This window comes from Podarcis pityusensis (assembly GCF_964106645.2).
Source record: "Podarcis pityusensis genome assembly, chromosome: 2".
NCBI lineage: Eukaryota > Metazoa > Chordata > Lepidosauria > Squamata > Lacertidae > Podarcis > Podarcis pityusensis.
The window spans coordinates 69,230,219-69,249,399 of NC_138029.1; the positions used below are offsets into that span (position 1 = coordinate 69,230,219).

The window sequence follows — 19,181 nt, forward strand, 5'->3', positions numbered from 1 at the left end:
ACTGCTGCTTAGTAAATCACGGAGTCCAAAAGTTCAGAGCAGCTTCAACATGTACAGAGGATACTTGTCCTTTTAGATGGGAGTGAAAATACTCTGCAACTAAAGGGCAGAAATCCCGCAAGTATGAAAACGACCACATGGCAGGAGTTCAGCAGGAAGCTCTTGAGGTTCCAGTGGAGAATTTATTGTGACCATGACAGATTTCCCTTTGCAACTGAGAACATAAAGCATAGCTGTATCACAGTCGAGATATAACAATGCCGATGTACATAACAGCATAAAACGTATCTCTGCCACACACATGCACATGCATAAACGTTGGTGGCAGAACGGGTGATACAGACATGCTGCTGATTACCTTACCATTAACCACTTATGCTCAGCTCTGTTCATCCTAAAGTTGTTGCTGCCTCAGGCTGTGCACAAGAGATAGGAGGAGGAGGGGAAAGGGAATGTGCATAGGATGTACATGCCCTAGGGACTTCCGGGTTGGCGCGACCGGCTAATGGCGGATTCCCTCCGAGCTCCGGAGGGAATCGGCTTAGCAGGGGGTTGGGTCTTGCCGTGCCGGCGACACGGGGACCCTTAAAAACCACGGGCATAGGAGCCCGTGGACATGGTGACTCGGCGGGCACCGTAAGCGCCCTCCCGACCCGTGAAGGAGCCTTTTTAAAGGCTACGGAACGGGTGCCGGGGAGCGGCGTGGTGCTGTGAGTCCTTCGCTTCCCCAGCCGAGCGAAGCCGCATGCCATTTGCCGGACAGCGCTGACTTCTTCCTATCAAATTTGGACTTAAAAGCAAGAACAACAACCCGTGAGTAATTTGAAAATTGGATTATAAATTTGGATTTGGCACGAGCGGGGGAGTTGAAAAAAAAAAAAAAAGAGGAAGTCCGTCTCCCCCCTATTGTAAACAGTTCAAAGCAAGGACCTGTCAACTAAGGTTGCGGGAAGAACTGTCGTGATTGGATAAGGATATAAATTCCACAGATTTAAAGGACTAAGTTAATGTGCTGGAGGACTAGAGTTTACTTTGTTTGGATTAAGTACCACCTTTCTCAAGCCCGGGAGTAACCCGTGTAAAGAGCCTGCTGAGGATCTACAGGAACTTTTGACAGCTGTCAAACTAGCTGTCAAAGTTGGAAAAACTGAAAGCTGAAACTCTAACCGGTTATATTGCTACAAAATATTGAAAGCTAAGAAAAATTGATACAAATAAATTTGACTTTTGGATTGGAAGGGGAAAGAACACTAAGTAATCAGAATCCCTCTAGAGGGGATTCTTGGACATTACAAGAATGGAGCTAAAACAGGGAATACAGGAAATACGTGCTGGCCTGAAAAATCTGATCTTTCTCGTGGGAAAGTTGCGTGAGATGAATGAAAAAGGCCATGTTTTGTCTACGAGCCCTTCAAACCCGAAGTTAACTGAAAATATACCCATTGAGTTGGAAAGGGGCTCGATGATCAAAACACAGGCAGCTGGACAAGAAAAAGAACCAAAGATTGAGGAGGAAAAGACATCTGCCAAACAGGAGGAGCTGAAAGAAGGGATGGCTGAAACGTCACAGAAGAAAAAAGAGAGCTGGAGACCTACCAAGAAGAATCTTAAACTGACCAAGGCGAAAGTTGGACTATTTGGGATATACAGACTTAAGAAACAGAGTTGGAGCACCACCTCCAAACAAGTAGGCCTTGTTGGAAGAACCATGGCCAGCATTGGGAAAATACTTCATCGATCCTGGGTGTTTAGCATGAGAGACTTTCGAAGAAACCGGTTGAAAGGGACTGAGAGAGATTTGCGAGCCTCGGACATAAGATCACCAGGCTAGAAAGATGGACTAATTGGACTTTGGTTAGGGATTGAAACCGGGGAGAGAAGGGTGGGATCTAGAAGTCCAAAGGGGGTTTGCTTTTCGTCTTTGCAGTGTAACTATAGGTTTTTTATTATTATAAGAATGGGGAATCCGTGGAGGGGAAATAGTGGCAACCTTAGGAAAGGTACCTTTTTTAAATTTTATTTTACATCTCTGTTTCTTCTCTTTATATAGGACTAAGGTATATATTTTAAAAATTGCTAAGGAATAACAACGAATTAAAGCTAAAAACTACTACAAAAAATTATTTTAATTAAATTAAGGTTAAGTGATTTTAATAAACTATGTTTAGGACATTAAGGGAAAAACTTGCCTGAATAAACAACTGGAGTTGGAATACAATAAGGGGAGACGTGGGGAAGTCCTGAAAAGAAGTTATTGAAAATGAGTGTTAAAAGGTGGAAATTTCCTTTGTTGTTTCTTTGTGTTTTCTTTTGGTTTTCTTACTTTTTTCTTTTCTATTTTTTCTTATCTGCTCTGCTATTTGTAACCTTTTGAAAATCTAATAAAGATTATTAAAAAAAAAAAAAAAAGGATGTACATGCCCTGTCTAGTTTTGATAAGGAAAGCAATGTAGGGGAAGCTGCTGACAAAAACTGATGTCCACAGATACATAATGCCTTTAAGGAGGGTGGAGAATAGTTACTGAAACAAGCAAAGTGGTATCTTTTGCTTAAAAAGTAATCCAAAGGCGCAGCAGCACAAAGCCTCCAAATGTCTTCCATATCTATCTGGCTGCAGTTTTGCCTCTGGCATATTTGAGCATCCTCTGGAAGCTCCAGCTTTCACTTGCCCATTCTCCTATATCAGACCACTGAATCAGTCACTGACCTAGCCAGCAGATCCTGTGCTGAATCTCTAGGTGACAGTGCAACACCTAGATGACAGTACATCACCCTTTATTGAGTTGAGGATTATTCCTGTCCAAGGCATGCTTACCTAGGAATAATCCTCAACTCAATAAATAGGTGCATTTGGCTTTGCTGGAAAAAAACACTGAAAACTGTCAATAAGGTCCTTCATGCACATAAATGACTTTGTCACCTTAGTTCAGGGATGGGGAGCCCCTGGTCCTGCAGATGTTGTTAGGCTGCACTCTATCATCCCACACCACTGGTTATGCTCACAGGGCTGCTATCACTCAAAGATGGATGTCACAAAATTCCACCATGTGGCTTCTACAACTTCTCCACCCAAAGAGACCTCCATGATACAAGTCATGCCCAGGGTCAGCCAGAAATAGAAGATTGAAGGTCATCAGTCTAATGTCAGTACCTTTTCACTTTTCAGGTGTACATTGTTTGAGAGAACTAGAGACAGCAGTAAGGTGAGTGTGGGGATTCAGAACAAAATCACACTGCGAATTCAGACAATGTAATGCTTTGTATTCTAAATGTGTAAGTTTTGGCACATGAAAGGTCTCTGGGTCAGTACTCAGGAATTACTATTATGAGCTGACTTTCTAAGTCATGCACCCAAACTCGGCTCTCCAGATGTTTTGGGAATACAATTCCCATCATCCCTGACCACTGGTTCTGTTAGCTAGGGATGATGGGAGTTGTGGTCCCAAAACATCTGGAGGGCTGAGTTTGGGGCTGCCTCTTCTAAGTTAAAAAAACACTGCATTCTCCAGAACCAGAAATTATATTTCTAAAGACATACAAAAATTCTAAAGTGAGGTAGAAGTAATTGAAACATATATTTGCTGCTTTCTGAGGCATTTGTTTTCAAGGTAATGCAACAACAACAGCTTATTATTTATTGTTTAGTTAAGATCAATCAGGTTTTGTTTTTGTAATAAATCATTCTATCTTGCATTCCTATTTTTGTTACTATATTTAATGCCTGGAATTTTAGTACAATTTTAAAATCTAGTAACATTGTTAAAATCTAAATTTGACTTGATTGGTCTGGTTTTTTGTTTCATTTCTAAAAAGTAAGTAATATGCTGGGATCCTGCAGACTAGAACTGGGAATGCTCTCTGCACCTAGAGAGCAGGAATCTATGAGAGGCCAGAGGCCTGCTTGCACCAGCAGTGAGCCTCATCGCCTGTCTCTTTGCCCTCCCCCACCACTGCTAAGGATGCCCCTGCTGTGTCCTTGCTGGTCACAGCAACAGGAGTGACAGTACATTCACTAGCCCAAATAACACATCATCAGGCTGACACGCTTTCTTCACTTCCTCCACCCTAACCCATCTTCTGCTTGAATGGAGATCGCACAATCCTCATTTGTTCCTGTAAGTAGGTCATGGGGGAGGCTGCAGCCACTCTCTCCCGCCTATGAACACACAGATGCCGGGACCCTGTCTGGTGAATCCTCTTGCTTGTCAGTTTCTTTCAGGCTGAAGTCAAAGGCATAGACCAGCAGCACCAGGAAAGGGGGTTCATCTGCCCTGCCAGAGCGCAGGCATCCCTGGCCCTATGCAGGGCTCCCAAATGCAAAGCCCGAGTGTGGAAGGGACCATGAGGCAGGAGCAAGCTCAGGAGCCTGGGGTAAGATGGTAGCTTTCTCCCCTGCCTGTCCCATGGGTAGAGCTGTTGTCTTGATCTGCCTTGAACAGCTCCACAGCAGGTAGAAATCCAGCTGTTTCACTACATTCAAAAGCAATAATCAGGGAAGCTGGGGCTGTTGAATTTCTGCCTGCTAGGCAGCTATGGAAAGGGAGAGGAGCCCAACCAGGAAATCAAACCCAACCAAGATGGTAGTCCTAGCACTGGTGACAGCAGCACTCGCATCCTTTAGAAGTACCACAGATGCGCGTTTAAAGGAGCATACAACTTTTTCTTACATCCTCTGCATGAGGAGGTCTTATGTGGTGAAGGGGAGGAGAGGAGATCAGAGGTGGGCTGGTGACTCGGGGAAAGAGGGGTCTCTCCAGGAAGTTCCATCTCACAGGTTGGTGCTTTCATAGGTCACCTATAAATGCAAGGTTTCTGGGATGCCATATGGTAAAAAGTGGTGTTCAGAAAAGCAGCTCACCTCCTCTCTGTGGTCCACCTCATACTTGGCCCTTCATTTCAGCAGCATGATAGATTAATACATCTCCCTCAAGTGATCCCCCCCCCGCCGCCCAGTAGATCTCTCTACGTCCACTCTGCAGTGTGGCCTGGATGTCACACAGCAGCCAATGAAACAGATACTCCAACTGCTAATGAGTCATCATCATGCATAGGCAGCGGCTGGGCCATATAAAGTAGTCTGGACCAGAACCTCATACAGAAGTGGCAAGAACGGAAAAGCAGGCTTGTGTTTGTTTATTAATTTAAGGCAGTGGTGGGGAATAAGGTGCCCTCTAGAGGTTGTTGGATGCCAACTCCCAACAGCACCAGCCAGCATGGCTAATGGGAGCAGAATTACAAGAACTGTAGTCCCAACAGCACCCTGAGGGCCACAGATGTCCTCACCCTAATTTTATGTACAGTGGTACCTCTGGTTACGTACTTAATTTGCTCCAGAGGTCCGTTCTTAACCTGAAACTGTTCTTAACCTGAGACACCACTTTAGCTAATGGGGCCTCCTGCTGCTACTGCGCTGCCACCACACGATTTCTGTTCTCATCCTGAAGCAAAGTTCTTAACCCAAGGTACTATTTCTGGGTTAGCGGAGTCTGTAACCTGAAGCATATGTAACCTGAAGCGTATGTAACCTGAGGTACCACTGTATTTATAAACAGTTTTCCAGGCAGATCTCACAAAGTAAGTTTATAAAAGGTTATTACAAACACTGAGAGACAATTTGTTTGTTTAGAATAATCTGTAGGCACTTCTTCTCCACTCCCCTTAGCAGTGGTGTCCAAACTTTTTTGAAAGAGGGCCAGATTTGATGAAGTGAAGGGCCGTGGGGACCGACCAAAGGGCCAACCAAAGTTGTTAACCTTTTTTTAGGATTGAAGTTGTTGAGCTTCTTTTAGGATTGAAGTTATTGAGTTTTTTTGGGGATTTTACCCTAGGAAATAAACTGCCACAGGATTAGGCCCCCGAAACGGACTTTGGACATGCCTGCCTTAGAGCAAGGTGTTGGGAATGAGACCCCTCAGGGTGACAAGCTGTCAGTCATGTTGGATGTGGCCTGTGGCTGGGATATTTCCTTTCCAGAACACCCAGGAAGAATGACATCATGGACACCTTCTTGGGGGGAGGGGGGGACTGACGTCCAAGCCTCAAGCAAGATAGATGATTTGTGACGTTGAGATACCAGAAAGTTGGGCTGAACGCCTGATCCACTAATTTCAGTTAATGATTGATCAGCTAATTTGCAGCAGGAGCCAAAGTCTGAGCGAAGTACTCAGATCTCTGTCGCCTGCAGCAGAATTGAGCCGCTTTCTCATGGTCCTTCAGGAAACAAGGTAAGGGGAAGGGGCTGCTACATGTATCATTGGTTGCCCATCAGTGCTGTGACCAGGGGAATTACAATGACATTAGGGAATTATGCAGCACCATGTGAAAACATCCCTGGTCCACTGGAGAATGAGTGCTCTGCATAGATCGGCAGGTGCCAGGCCCTGCGAGCAGCTGTGGGGCCTGGGAAAGGCTTCTGCGTTAACAGGATGGGGTAACAATGAAAGCCAGAACTGAGGGTGAAAGGGGTGGATCATGGATTCCTGCAGGTACCAGTGTAGACTGAAGGGCTGTTCATTTAGGCCACCCTAGAATGATGGCAAACAGTATATGGCTGCCTAAGCCTATATTTTGTAATGGCATCTTCTGTTTAAAGCAGATTCATAAGCTGTCAGTTTCCATCTGTTGTGCTGAATTAGGGCTTTCTATGGCCTTTCAAGGGACGCGGGTGGCGCTGTGGGTTAAACCACTGAACCTAGGGCTTGCTGATCAGAAGGTCGGTGGTTTGAATCCCCGTGACGGGTTGAGCTCCCGTTGCTCAGTTCCTTCTACTGCCCACCTAGCAGTTCGAAAGCACGTCAAAGTGCAAGTAGATAAATAGGTACCACTCCGGCAGGAAGGTAAACGCCGTTTCCGTGCACTGCTCTGGTTCACCAGAAGCGGCTTAGTCATGCTGGCCACATGACCTGGAAGCTGTACGCCGGCTCCCTTGGCCAATAAAGCGAGATGAGCGCCGCAACCCCAGAGTTGGTCACGACTGGACCTAATGGTCAGGGGTCCCTTTACCTTTACCTTTATGGCCTTTCAAACTGTGTGCGTCAGTATTGTTGTTTGTTACTAGGTTATGCATTTTTGTGTTTTTATATTGTAAACTGCCCCGTAATCCTTGGATGATGGGCAGTATAGAAATTTAATAAATAATAACAAGAAGAAGAACTTGCTGCTGAGCAGGCAGAGAAGAATTTGTAAATTGGAAGAGATTGAGGAGTTTTCTTCTTCTTTTGGTGTTATGATGGAGCCATGTAGCCCCTTGGAAAGCTCTATCTGAGCTCCTTGGGGGACATCTATGCCATACGTTTATGCAACTTTAACAGTCTGCCCGGTCACAACCTGTGCTGCTTATTGTGTGAGTATTCCTTCAAAATTCCAAATGTACTACCAGGCCCCAAAAGTTTGGCATCACTACCTACCATGTGTGTACATTGAGGTTTTCTTAGTCCACTTGCGTACTTTTTTTAATACTTGGGATCCTTGGGGTCTTTAAACTTAAAGAACATAATTTCTTAAGCACATTTAAATCTCAGCATAGCAGCTTGTAGCATTATGAATGCTGGAATTATTGTTGTTGTTATTATTGTTGCTGTTGTTGTTGTTGTTGTTATTATTATTATTATTATTATTTTGTGAGAATTATTAGGATGAACTTGAGCTAAACATTGAACTGAAGTGAACCAGGTGGGTTCATTTTTGTAAAGGGATGAACTGGAACAAGTTCCTTTTTTGACAAGGTGAACTAGAAGTAGAACTAGTTACTTTTTAAAGCGGACATTCCAAGCTCTGCCCAAAACTTTATGGGAGATGGTGAGACCAGTGTGTGTCTCCATAAATTATTGTGTGCAAAGCATTTTGGTGACATGTGGTGCATATTTGGGAGGTTTTGGAAAGATGAGGTAGATTTACAGGGGTGCGTAGAAATTCCACTCCAGCAAGTTCAGCATATCTCCCACTGCACAGTCAGTAAAGGAACTAGATTCCCGCAAGGCTCACAGGTTGGCAGCCCCACCTCTGTGGAGGAAGGATGTAATGTTTGACAGTCAAAGGGCCATCCATACAAAGTTATGAATACAGTTCCTGTAATAGGTTCATGGTAGGTCAGAGTCCAAGCCTAGCTAGGAAAGAAAAATAGTGCCTTTATCTGGCCCCTAATCCAAAGAGTTTATAGGTGGGGCAATATTGTGGCTCAAAGTATGGTCTAAGATGGGGAACCTGTGGCCATCTATATATTGTCGGATTACAGTTCCCATCATCCCTGACCATGGGCCATGCTTGCTGGGGCTGGTTTAAGGGAAGAGCTGATAGATAGACTGACAGACAGATTTAATTCTATCAAAGTTAATGGGTCTCTATAGACCCATTATTCTTAATGGAGATATAGCCCCATCTGCACGATACATGTAAAGCAGCATCATAACACTTTAAATAATTATGGCTTCCCCCAATTCCCAGAATGTTTAACAATCAATCCCTCTTCACAGGGAACTCTGGGAGTTGAAGCTCTGTGAGGGGAATAGGGGTCTCCTAACAACACTCCGTACCCTTAAGGAACTACACTTCCCAGGGTTCTTTGCGGGAAGCCATGACTGTTTAAAAGTGGTATGGTACTGCTTTAAATGTCTAGTGCAGATGGGGTCATAAGGAGATGTGCAGCTCACAGTGTTCCCAGTCACTAAGAAATACCCTAACTTCCAGCTTCCACTGCTTGGTCCAGTGAGTACAAAGCCATCTGGCACATTTAAGCATTCTGTTAACATTTCATTGTATCAAATACAGTCCCTGAATATTGCACCGGCACACTATGCTTCACCACACCCTGGGGTCTCTGTACTTAGTCTAGCAATACATGGACCCTCTCCTCAGCTTGCATGACACACAGCGTGCGTCATCAGTTTGGCTTGGTTATGCCATACGATTTGATAAGAGGAGAAACTGAGTTCCTGGGATAAGCATAGACCTCCTCACTTGTTTATGAGTTACTAAGATAACAAGAGATAGCAGGTTTCTGTTGCCACTTCCTGGATATGTTGCACGTACTCGATCAATGCCACCTGCAGAACCAAGTCATTTATGGCACCCAAGAGGCCTAAATAAGCCTATAAAATGTGGTCAGTGAGGCAGTCCAGAGTATGAACAGTATTCTATTGGTATCCTCCCAGGCATGTTTTCCTCCCTGATGAGTGTTTGCAGTACGCACAGCACCATGTTTTCCAAGGGAAACCAAGCTCAACAGGCTTGTGGGACCATGCAGGCCACTAGGAACTGCTTGTGCATAGTTCAATTAAGAAACTCACTGCGACAAGAGGTAGTGATGACCACCAACTTGGATGGCTTTAAAAGAGAGTCAGACAAATTCATGCAGTGTAAGGACATCAGTGGTTACTAGCCATCATGGCTCTGTTCTACCTCAACTCACAGAGGGTGTCTGTTTCTGAAGACCAGTTGCTGGGAATCACAGGTGAGGAGAGCACCATTGCTTTCAGACTTCCCACAGGCATCTGGTGAACCACTGTTGGGCTAGATGGACCTTTGGCCTGATCCAAGAAGGCTCTTCTTATGTTCAGTGATGGGGAGAAAGAAAGCATATTGTTACCAACAATTGATCCTTCTCTACGCTGTGTTTACAGGTCTGTTTGCCCTAGCAGGATGCTTTTGCTATCATGGGCGATACTCTCCATGTTTCTGGCAGTAGGTAAGATTTTCCATGTTGAGGGTTATCCATTTGCTACAAAGGCTTCCCTGCTCTCTGTGTGGAAACAGTGTGGTCTTGTGCCTAGTCATCAGGCCTCCCAACTTGGTGGTGGGTGGGATGACTGCCTCAGAAGGCTAGGGCTGCACTCTTCAGTGCTGTAGCTTAAAACCAGTGGCATTTGCATACAAATTCATAGGACTGGGTTGTAGAGGTCTAGAACGGCACCTGTTTTGTCTACTGCTCATTAGTATTTGGGGGTGGAGATTCAGCTAGATGGTACATTTTCCTAAGTCTTTTCCTAAGTTTTCCTAGTTAGGATTGGAGCATCGCTACTTGGGCTTCCTCTATTAAAGGAAATATTTTCCGATACTGGGTTCATTGGAAACCCAAACTGTTAGATTTTATGTAGTATGGGGAAAGTCAACAACAACAACAATGGCAGGAGATACTCCACAGAGATTGGGATGGGAACAAGGAAAGAGAAGACTGCGGAGGCTGTCTTTGGCTCTATGAAAAATGTTAATGTCCAGCCAACTGTTTTCCTTACAGCATCAGGGAACACAGCACCTCGCTTCGACATGAACAGAACCTTCTACTTGCCGGAGGACACACCTATAGGTGAGTAAAGGGAAGAATCCTCATCTGGAATGCAGGAAGTAAAGGGAAATGATAACACTTGTGAGAATGGTGGAAAGAGAAGTCCTTGGGTTTCCCTTTGCCTTACCTGCTCCTTGGCTTGGATGGGAAGATGAGAGATGGATCCTTGGATCCTTTTTACTGGGGAAGCTATCAGGTATGGCGCTTGGAAGTAGTCCTGGATCTACTACTGTCACTAGAGGCACATGGGGCCTCCATAGCAAAGAGTGCTTTTTACCAGCTTAGGTTGGTAACCTAGCTGCACCCCTTGGTGGATATAGATAACCTGGCATCACCATCACCAATCTATGCTCTGCCGCTCTCCCTCTTAGACTGAAGCAATGTGTTATATATACCCTTAGAAATGGTCTGGAAAGCCCAGCTAGTACAGAACATGGTAGTGAGGTTGCTAATATAGCCTGACTCAGAGGTGCTGATTTCAACTAATAAAAGCATTACTTTGGGACCTAAGTACCTGAAGGAACACTTCTTCTCATATGAATCTACCTGGGCTTGAAGATCCTCTATGGAGGTCTAGGTGTTTGCTGTCTTTTCTTTGCTGGTAGTTTAAGATGGTTCATTGGGATTATTATCCTCTGAATGGGGATCCTGTGGTTATTTGGTCTGTCTAGAGTGGGACTTCATGCTTGGTGTCTGCTTCGTGATGCTGATCACATGAAGCCAGATGGGTGGGAAATAAATAAATAAATAAATAAATAAATAAATTATTATTATTATTATTATTATTATTACCCATGGCATTGTCTGTTTTTGTTTCGAGTGCAAATTTTCTAGAGGTGTCCTGCGTTAGGTGACACAAAATTTCAATAATAACAAATAATTCAAATATCCAGGCCAACGGATAGGAAGGGAAGAGGAGTGAAGGAAGCTAGAAAACATTCTGTTACTGGTTCTCCTTTGAAAGGTGTGTCCCTACAGGGATGACGGTTCAGAGAAAAGAGGTTGTTGTTGTAATGATGTCATTCCGACCTGGGTGGTCTAGCAAATCCTCCTGCCTATCTCTCTCTACTTCTGGTACTCCTTTCTCATTGCAGATGCCTTTGTTTTAAGGCTGGTGGCTGTGGATGATGAAGGGGATGTTTTGACCTATAGCATAAGCGGCAGCGACGCCCACTACTTCAATCTTGACAGTAGATCAGGCAATGTGACGTTGAAGCAAAGAGTGAATTATGAGGTAAGAATGGGGCCAAGCAAATGAAGAAATTCAACAGGGAGAGACAGAGCAAGCAGGGAAAGCCAGTGAATTTCCCCCCATCTGAACATTTTGCAAATGAGCTCTTGTAAATGTTGCATAGGTGTCAGTTGATGGTTGTTTACTGGAAGAAGGGCATGAACATATATCACTGGTTCTGGCCTGACCAAACTGGATGCTGATTTTGTTTCCACGCACAATTCGGAGTGCTGGCTTTGACCCCTAAAGCTTTATATGGCTGAGGAGGACCACTATACCTAAAACACCACCTTTCCCCATATGACTCTGTCTTGACAGTGTTTCAACACCATCCAAATACTTTTTTTTTTTAATGGGCATTTGGGCAGCACCAATGCTATGATACTGTATTGTTAAATTTGTTTTTTTATATGAATTTATTTTGTTTGTTCGTTTGTTTGTTGGAAATTGGGAACTCTTTTAATGGGAAGTGATTCATCAGTTTAATAAACCTTAATCTTAACGTTCCTGTAGACCACAGAAACTGTTTGTTGTACAACAACTGCTGCTTGTTTTTCTACTACTTTTATCAGGCATAGGCAAACTTGGTCCTCCAGATGCTTTGGGACTACAACTCCCATCATCCCTAGCTAACAGGACCAGTGGTCAGGGATGATGGGAATTGTAGTCTCAAAACATCTGGAGGGCTGAGTTTGCCTATGCCTGACTTATATGTCCCAGCAGTTTCCCCTCCCCTCCTGTACGAATGCTATGACACATTCTGTAACCTCCCAGCAGGTCTGATTGGGCAGAAAAAGAGATAATAGGGAAGGTATTCCATCAAGCATGGATTTGGGGATAAGACAGACAGATACTGACATGCATGCATGAGTCTTTAATATGACCATACCCAGAGTATAAGGCAAGGCTTCTTCAGCTGCTTCACCATTAGGTCAAGGAAAGCACCTGTATCGTCCATGGAACTAAATTGCCTTAAACATTGTCTGCTGAAGATGTTCACCAAGCTAATATTTAAAAAAAGAGATGGGGAAAAAGGTGAGGGTAGCAGGAAGACTGGTGCTAGCAGAATCCTGTTGAGGAATGCTGTTATTGTGTCAAGTGAACGTGGAATAAATGGACGTATGCAGTACATTTACACTGATATTTCCAAGACCAAAGAGCAGCCATGTTTCCTGAATGCAAGTCATTTTTTTTTTGTAAGAGCAGACCTACAAGAACAAAAGCTTGTGTTGTACTTTGAGTCCAGGCAGTTGTTGCTCTGGTATAAGCAATGCATATATAACTAATTATTATAATTATTTAAATATTCTGATTTTGGTACTTCCTTGCAGACTAGACTCTGCAGGAATTCTGTGGATGTCACCCATTTTGCTTTTACTCACTACCACCTGGGCTCAAACCTACATGTTAAATTAAATCTTTGCTGTAATCTGAAATGTAACCAAGGTGAAATATTCTTAAGAACACCTGGCCCATGAGCTTACCAGCTATATCTCAAAATAGAAGCTACCTTCCTTCCTACAAATGACATTATGGTTTTATCTTGCTTTTAGATTTCAGCGAGCAGAGATATTTGGCTTGTTCTCCAGCTCCCCGTAAACAAAATGCCTTAATAATTTCTTTGACCCCTGAGAACCAATTGAATCTTGTCAAAATACAACAGTGATTTTAATATCTGCTTAAGTAATCTTCACCTACAACTTTCAAAATCTTCTCTTCTTCTTCCCCTGACTAACTTTCCCCCATGGTTTAACATTATCCATTTTGTAATGGAATATTCAGACACACTAGCCAAAACCCATATAGTATATAGTATATGTGTGTTTATGTGAGTATTTGTGCATTAGGGGTATGTGTCAGATTTGGATGAATTATGAATCAACCATGGGGTAAAATTAGGCACCTCAAAAGGGATTTTGGTCTTGCATGGGCAAAGTGGAGTCTGTACGAGGTTGCACAAGTCAAAGCAGGGACCCTGAAGTGTTCTGTGATGCCTTGGTGATTCAGCTGATCAATATTTGCTAAAAGTGAAACTGTGTCTCGAAGCTTACCATTAGCCAACTTGGTTCCCCTCCAGATGTTGCAGGTCAGAACTCCCATCAGCTCCAGCAAGCATGGCCAGCATCCAGGAATGATAGGAGTTGTTGTCCAAAACATCTGAAGGGCACCATGTTGGGACCTTCTCTAAATGGGGTGAACAAATTCCAGCATGGAGAGAGAGCAGAGGGAGCACTCCACTGTGATGGGCAGGTCAAGCTTGCAATTAATGGCAGTGATTTTATTCACCAGGTGGACCCTGTGCTTCAAGAATTCCCTGCCTCTTTCAGGCATGTAAGAAAGGAGGCATTCTGACTCTGGGGAAAAGTATATTAATAGGAAAGGTGGTGTCGATATCATGCCTCTTTTCCAATCTGCTTCTGCTTTGCATTTTCCCTTCCAGGACACAACAATTATGTTTCTGGATGCCCAAGTGACGGATGGGAAAAGTGTGCCGGTAAGTGAAGAAACATGCCGGGGAAAGATAACACTGGTTTTAAGCAAGGAGCAGAGATCCATCAGGGGAGACTGCCTGTGGAATGGGATATGGAAGGTGGCTGCTGTCCCAGTTCTCAGGTGATGGTGGTGGTGAGGAGGAACAACCGCTGGACTAAACTGGGACTCACCAAGCAGCTTTCACTAAACCAATGTCTGCTGAGGTCTCATGTGCCTACTTACAAATGTAGGGAAAGCTCAGCACAACCCTGTGTCAGGTGACCAGAAGCAAAGGGGAACAGGACTCTTGTACCTTCAATGGTTGTGTAGAAGAGATGAGCTTGTCTCCATGATGAGCGGTCCCTGATGAAGCTGCCTCTTCTACCCTACTATAGAAGGCTCAGGAGTCCCTGTCCTTCTTTGCATCTGGTAACCTTTTCCCTAAAGCTCAGGTTTCCTCCATCCTTGTATGGAGTTCTTGGGTGCTGAAGCCCCCCTACCTTGTCTCTTCACATTACTGTCTTTTTTCTTCCTTCAACAGGTCGAAATGGGAATCACAATCATTGTAGAAGACCGGAACAACAATAAGCCAATATTCCAGAATGAACCCTATTTTACTGATGTCCCAGAGGTACCTTTGGGCACCTGAGCTCATGCCCAGACTTCTTTTCTTTGTGGTCCATGGCATTCCACAGCTGGCGGAAGACAGTGGAAGCAATGCAAATATCCCATCCGTTTTATAATTTAAGGAACCTGTCCTATCTGGGTGGATTTGCAGGGCAGCCCTCTCTGTGGTCATAAGGACAATTCACAAAGTGGCTCACTGCAACTGCATGCACCTAGTGGCACTTGGGAAACTACTTGGGAGGAGCAACTTCCCACCCAGTGTGGTTAATTTCAGCTGACCACAATCGTACTATTACCGCTTCCTAGGCCAGCATGCATGTACCAAACTAAGGGATCTGTATTTGTTTGGGTTATCCCTGTTTTAAGCAAGTGGGGTTCCAGGAACTTCCAGGAACTGAAGTGCCAATAACTCATCTGATGGAAACGTCCACAGCAAAGGAGTTAAACTAAGGGATAAGGCAGAGGCGTTTGCTTTCCCCAATATTTAGGCTTGATCAGATTCCTCTGTGAATCAAAGCCACAGTGCTCTAGCTCCTGCATAATGTTTGGTACTTTCACTAGTTCCTTCATCAAGTAGACTACAAGCAAACAAACTACTGAAGGTACCCAGTCTTGCCAGTAGTGTCAATAGTATTGTGTGACCAACTGAGACACCTCTCTGGTCAGGACAACCTAAGAATCAGGGAACCACTGCAATTTGTGCCTATATGGAAACAGGAGCCACAATCCTAGTACACAAGCACCAATTTATCTAAACAGATTGGTCTGATGCTCTCTCTTTCAGAATACAGCAATTGGCTCCTCAATCTACACAGTCTTAGCTGTGGACATGGACAGTGGAAACTCTGGACGGGTATCCTATTCAATTGAGGAAGTGAGTGTCACATTGTAAATACAGATGTAAGGTAAAAGGAACTGCTCTACTCTACAAAGAATGAGCTGCCCCAGTGCTTTCTAGTCAGCCTAACAACAACATCTCCCCAGAGGCTCAGGCAGAAATATTTTTCGCAGCCAGTTGCCTGAGATCAGTTGAAACCTGGGATTTTATACATGCAGATACACTTACCTCATTTCTCTGTCCTGCTTGTCCTCTCTGGTAAGCATCTGGTTGGCAACTGTGGGGAACAGGATGCTGGATTTGTACAGGTCTATAATCTGACGCAGCAGGACTCTCCTTATGTAATGGCTAAATGACAACTAAACATGTTGATTCCAGGGAAGGAGTCCTCCTTTCTGAGCAGGGTGAGGTATCCCACCTCAGGCAGCAGATTTAGGCTGCCATTAGAAGGCATCAAGTTTAAAATTTATTGAGGTTCCTCCTACATTTTTACCATCCCTGGAGAGAACCATTTGGATGGTCTTCCTTGTGCCTTCTGCTGAGTGTTCTTCCAACCACTCTGAGGATTTTGGTGTGTGTTGAAGTTGTGTGGTGTAAATGTACCAAATAAATAAATAAAACCGTCACCACCTGATCTTTAACACTTGCAGGGATTTGCCACGAGGGGGAGGGTCCTGTGGGGGAGGGTCTGCTGTTTTGCCCTGGGAAAAGCTCCCCCCTGTTTTGTTCTCTCACACCTCACATTTTTATACCGCATGCGCTGTACACAGGTCAACCCAAACGATGCAGAGAATCACGACCTCTTCTACATCCACTACAATGGCACGGTGTTCCTGAATGGTTCATTGAGCTACAATAACAAGAGCACTTTCTACCGAATCAAGATCTTTGCCAGGGTAGGCTCAGATTGTGACATGTTGGGAAGAAAAAGGGAGGAGTGGGGAGGGCAAACATCACCTTCTCTCTGTGGAGCATTTATCAGAAAAGGAGAAAGGCAGCTAGATACCATGGGCAGAGCAGCCAGGCCCTACCATTAGGCAGAATGAGGTGGCTGCCTCAGGTGGCAGATGCTAGTAGGTGACGAGTGGCAACAAAGTGTTGGAGGTTTGTGGAGGACACAGAGCCATCACCAGCGCTGAAGTAAGGAAGGTTCAGCTGGCAGTCCAGTGGGCAGGTTGTGGGATGCTGGTGGTGGCAGGAATCTTGTCCTTCACCTCAGGCAGAAAAAGTGACAGGCCAGTCTTGGCCAATTTATATTTGTGGAGGCCCCATTAGCTGCTGGTTTTCAAGGCTTTGGGGATATGATTCCCCCTTTGAAAGCATACTTGGAGCCAATTCTTTTGTCATTCCAGTGCCAAGTAAAGGCTTACCTGTGGGTCAAGGCATTTTTTGTATGTTAGTGCAGTTCCAGCTTTTCAGATGCATGTGAAAAACATATCTTTTTGGTCTGGTACTCCCCATTTGTTAATGCTTGGTAATATTGTGCAGTATTTTGATATTTTTAGATGGTGATATTTGCATATACATTGTCTATCTTTGTCATAACTCCATAACTCCAGCAGTCCTACTCTGAGTAAAACTTAATTGAAACCCACCCAACGATTTGGCTAAAATTGGGAGGTGATTTTCTGTTATTTCTTTCATAATCTAAGCACCAGTTGATCCAAAACCAGATTTTCAAGCAATGAAGAAAGATTACTAAGCTGTGAACAAACACTTCTGCATCAGCATGTGCTTTCCTCAGTATTTTCCATCCCCTTCCTTTGGTTGCTCTCCTTTTAAGATGCATTAGAAGACTTGGATATTTGTAGTACTGGTAGCAGTAGAAACAATTACATTTAAAGATGTTGGAAGCAAATAAGAGTGTCTACTAGACAAGGGTGTTGTTTCTTTACTGTGCAATGAGCAGGAAGGGTTTACTAGGGACAAAACAGTATGTATTGCTGCAGAGAAGGGATACATTTTGGGTAGGTAGAGAGAACAGAGTTTAAGTGATCATTCTATCTGTGTGTCTCTCCCTCTCCTTCTCTAGGATAATGGGGGATTATTGCATGGCCAGTACATCTATCAGAACAACACAGCCTATCTGTCTGTGACAGTTGTTGATGTGGCTGACCTGGACCCTGTATTCCTGGGAGCACCATACTCAGGCTCCGTACCAGAGAACTGCCCTCTGGTAAGGGATGTCTTCAGCTTTCTAGTGTCCTCCTGACCCTCAAGTGATAAAATCCTGCAGCTTCTGACATGGCTCTCTTTTGACATGAAAAAATTGGAGCCTTTTGGAGTTTCCCATCAAATTGTACCTTGTTGCATCTGTCTGTCTGTCTGTCTGTCTGTGTCGGTCTAGGACAAGCATATGAGTGTGGTAAATATGTGGGCTTAACCTTAGCACTTCAAGGGGAAACCGTGTCCTTCATGGCAGCAGTTCTCAACAAAGCAGCTTTGAAAATTGGCCAGAGCAAGAATGAAAGGAACATGGCATCAAGTGTGGAGTGAACACAGGTCACGTTTGCAACTCACTCAGGGACCAGACTAAGGCAGCTGGGCTGCCTCTCCCAGCCTTTGGAGGGCAGAGCAGTGTGTGTGTGTGTGTGTGTGTGTGTGTGTGTGTCCCAGAGGCTGCCCTGCACCCTTATAAGCCAGCCTGCTACATTCAGGTGCAATGGAGGATGCTGCTGCATGACCAGTGTTGAAGCTGAGTTGAAATGCCAGTCTAGTTGGCTTCTGTCCATAGAACTGGGTGGAAGTTGTGGTGGTGGCATCTTGTCCTTTGCTTTAGCCAGGCATAGGCAAACTCGGCGCTCCAGATGTTTTGGGACTACAACTCCCATCATCCCTGACCACTGGTCCTGTTAGCTAGGGATGATGTGAGTTGTAGTCCCAAAACATCTGGAGGGCCGAGTTTGCCTATGCCTGCTTTCGGCAAATGCCTTAAGGGGACCTTGAGTTCTTTTGGGGTTGTGAGTTGCCAAGCACTTGAAGTTGGCAAGCAGGAACTTCATACCCATCTAACATGTCTCCGATGAAAATAGGGACGTCCCATTCCATAATGATCATTTTACTATTTATACCCCACACATCTTACTGGGTTGCCCCAGCCACTCTGAACAGCTTCCAACACATCTAAAAACATAATAAATCATTCAACATTTAAAAAAACCTTCGCTATCTGGGATTGCCTTCAGACAACTCGGTGGTTGGATAACTCCATACCCTCCAACATTTCTCCAATGAAAATAAGGACATCCTAAGGAAATACAGTACGGGACATTCCGAGATCAAATCAGAAACCAGAACGGCTTCTCTAAATCAGAGACGTCCCTGGAAAATAGGGACACTTGGGGAGTCTGGAACTTAGGAACACAAAAAGCTGCCTTATACTGAGTCAGACCCACTGGTCCATCTAGCTCAGTATTGTCTGCACTGACTGGCAGCAACTCTCCAGGCTTTCAGACAGATGAGTCTCTCTCAGCCTTACTTGGAGATAGAGATAGATAGATAGATGATAGTTAGTTAGTTAGTTAGATAGATAGATAGATAGATAGATAGACAGACAGACAGATAGAGATAGATAGATAGATAGATGATAGATGATAGATGATAGATAGATAGATAGATGGATAGATAGATAGATAGATAGATATAGATAGATATAGATAGACAGATATAGATAGATAGATTTTTAAAACTCTATTTATATGCTGCTGTAATATAAAGATATAGCACAGCAGTTT

General features: G+C 44.2%; 1 protein-coding gene across 4 annotated transcripts in view; it reads left to right on the forward strand.

The window, feature by feature from the left end:
- Positions 1-6,099: 6,099 nt before the first annotated feature.
- Positions 6,100-19,181, forward strand: part of CDHR2 (cadherin related family member 2) — a 28,670-nt gene continuing 15,588 nt past the window's right edge. For 3 of the 4 annotated variants that reach the window (XM_080987820.1, XM_080987821.1, XM_080987823.1), the window contains exons 1-9: positions 6,100-6,224; positions 9,618-9,682; positions 10,232-10,300; positions 11,374-11,513; positions 13,951-14,004; positions 14,524-14,613; positions 15,394-15,483; positions 16,218-16,343; positions 17,480-17,623. In XM_080987820.1, the coding sequence (XP_080843946.1) occupies positions 6,115-6,224; positions 9,618-9,682; positions 10,232-10,300; positions 11,374-11,513; positions 13,951-14,004; positions 14,524-14,613; positions 15,394-15,483; positions 16,218-16,343; positions 17,480-17,623 (888 nt within the window). In that variant the 5' untranslated portion in view covers positions 6,100-6,114. The remainder of the gene's footprint in view (positions 6,225-9,617; positions 9,683-10,231; positions 10,301-11,373; positions 11,514-13,950; positions 14,005-14,523; positions 14,614-15,393; positions 15,484-16,217; positions 16,344-17,479; positions 17,624-19,181) is intronic. The other variant, XM_080987822.1, reaches the window with a different exon arrangement.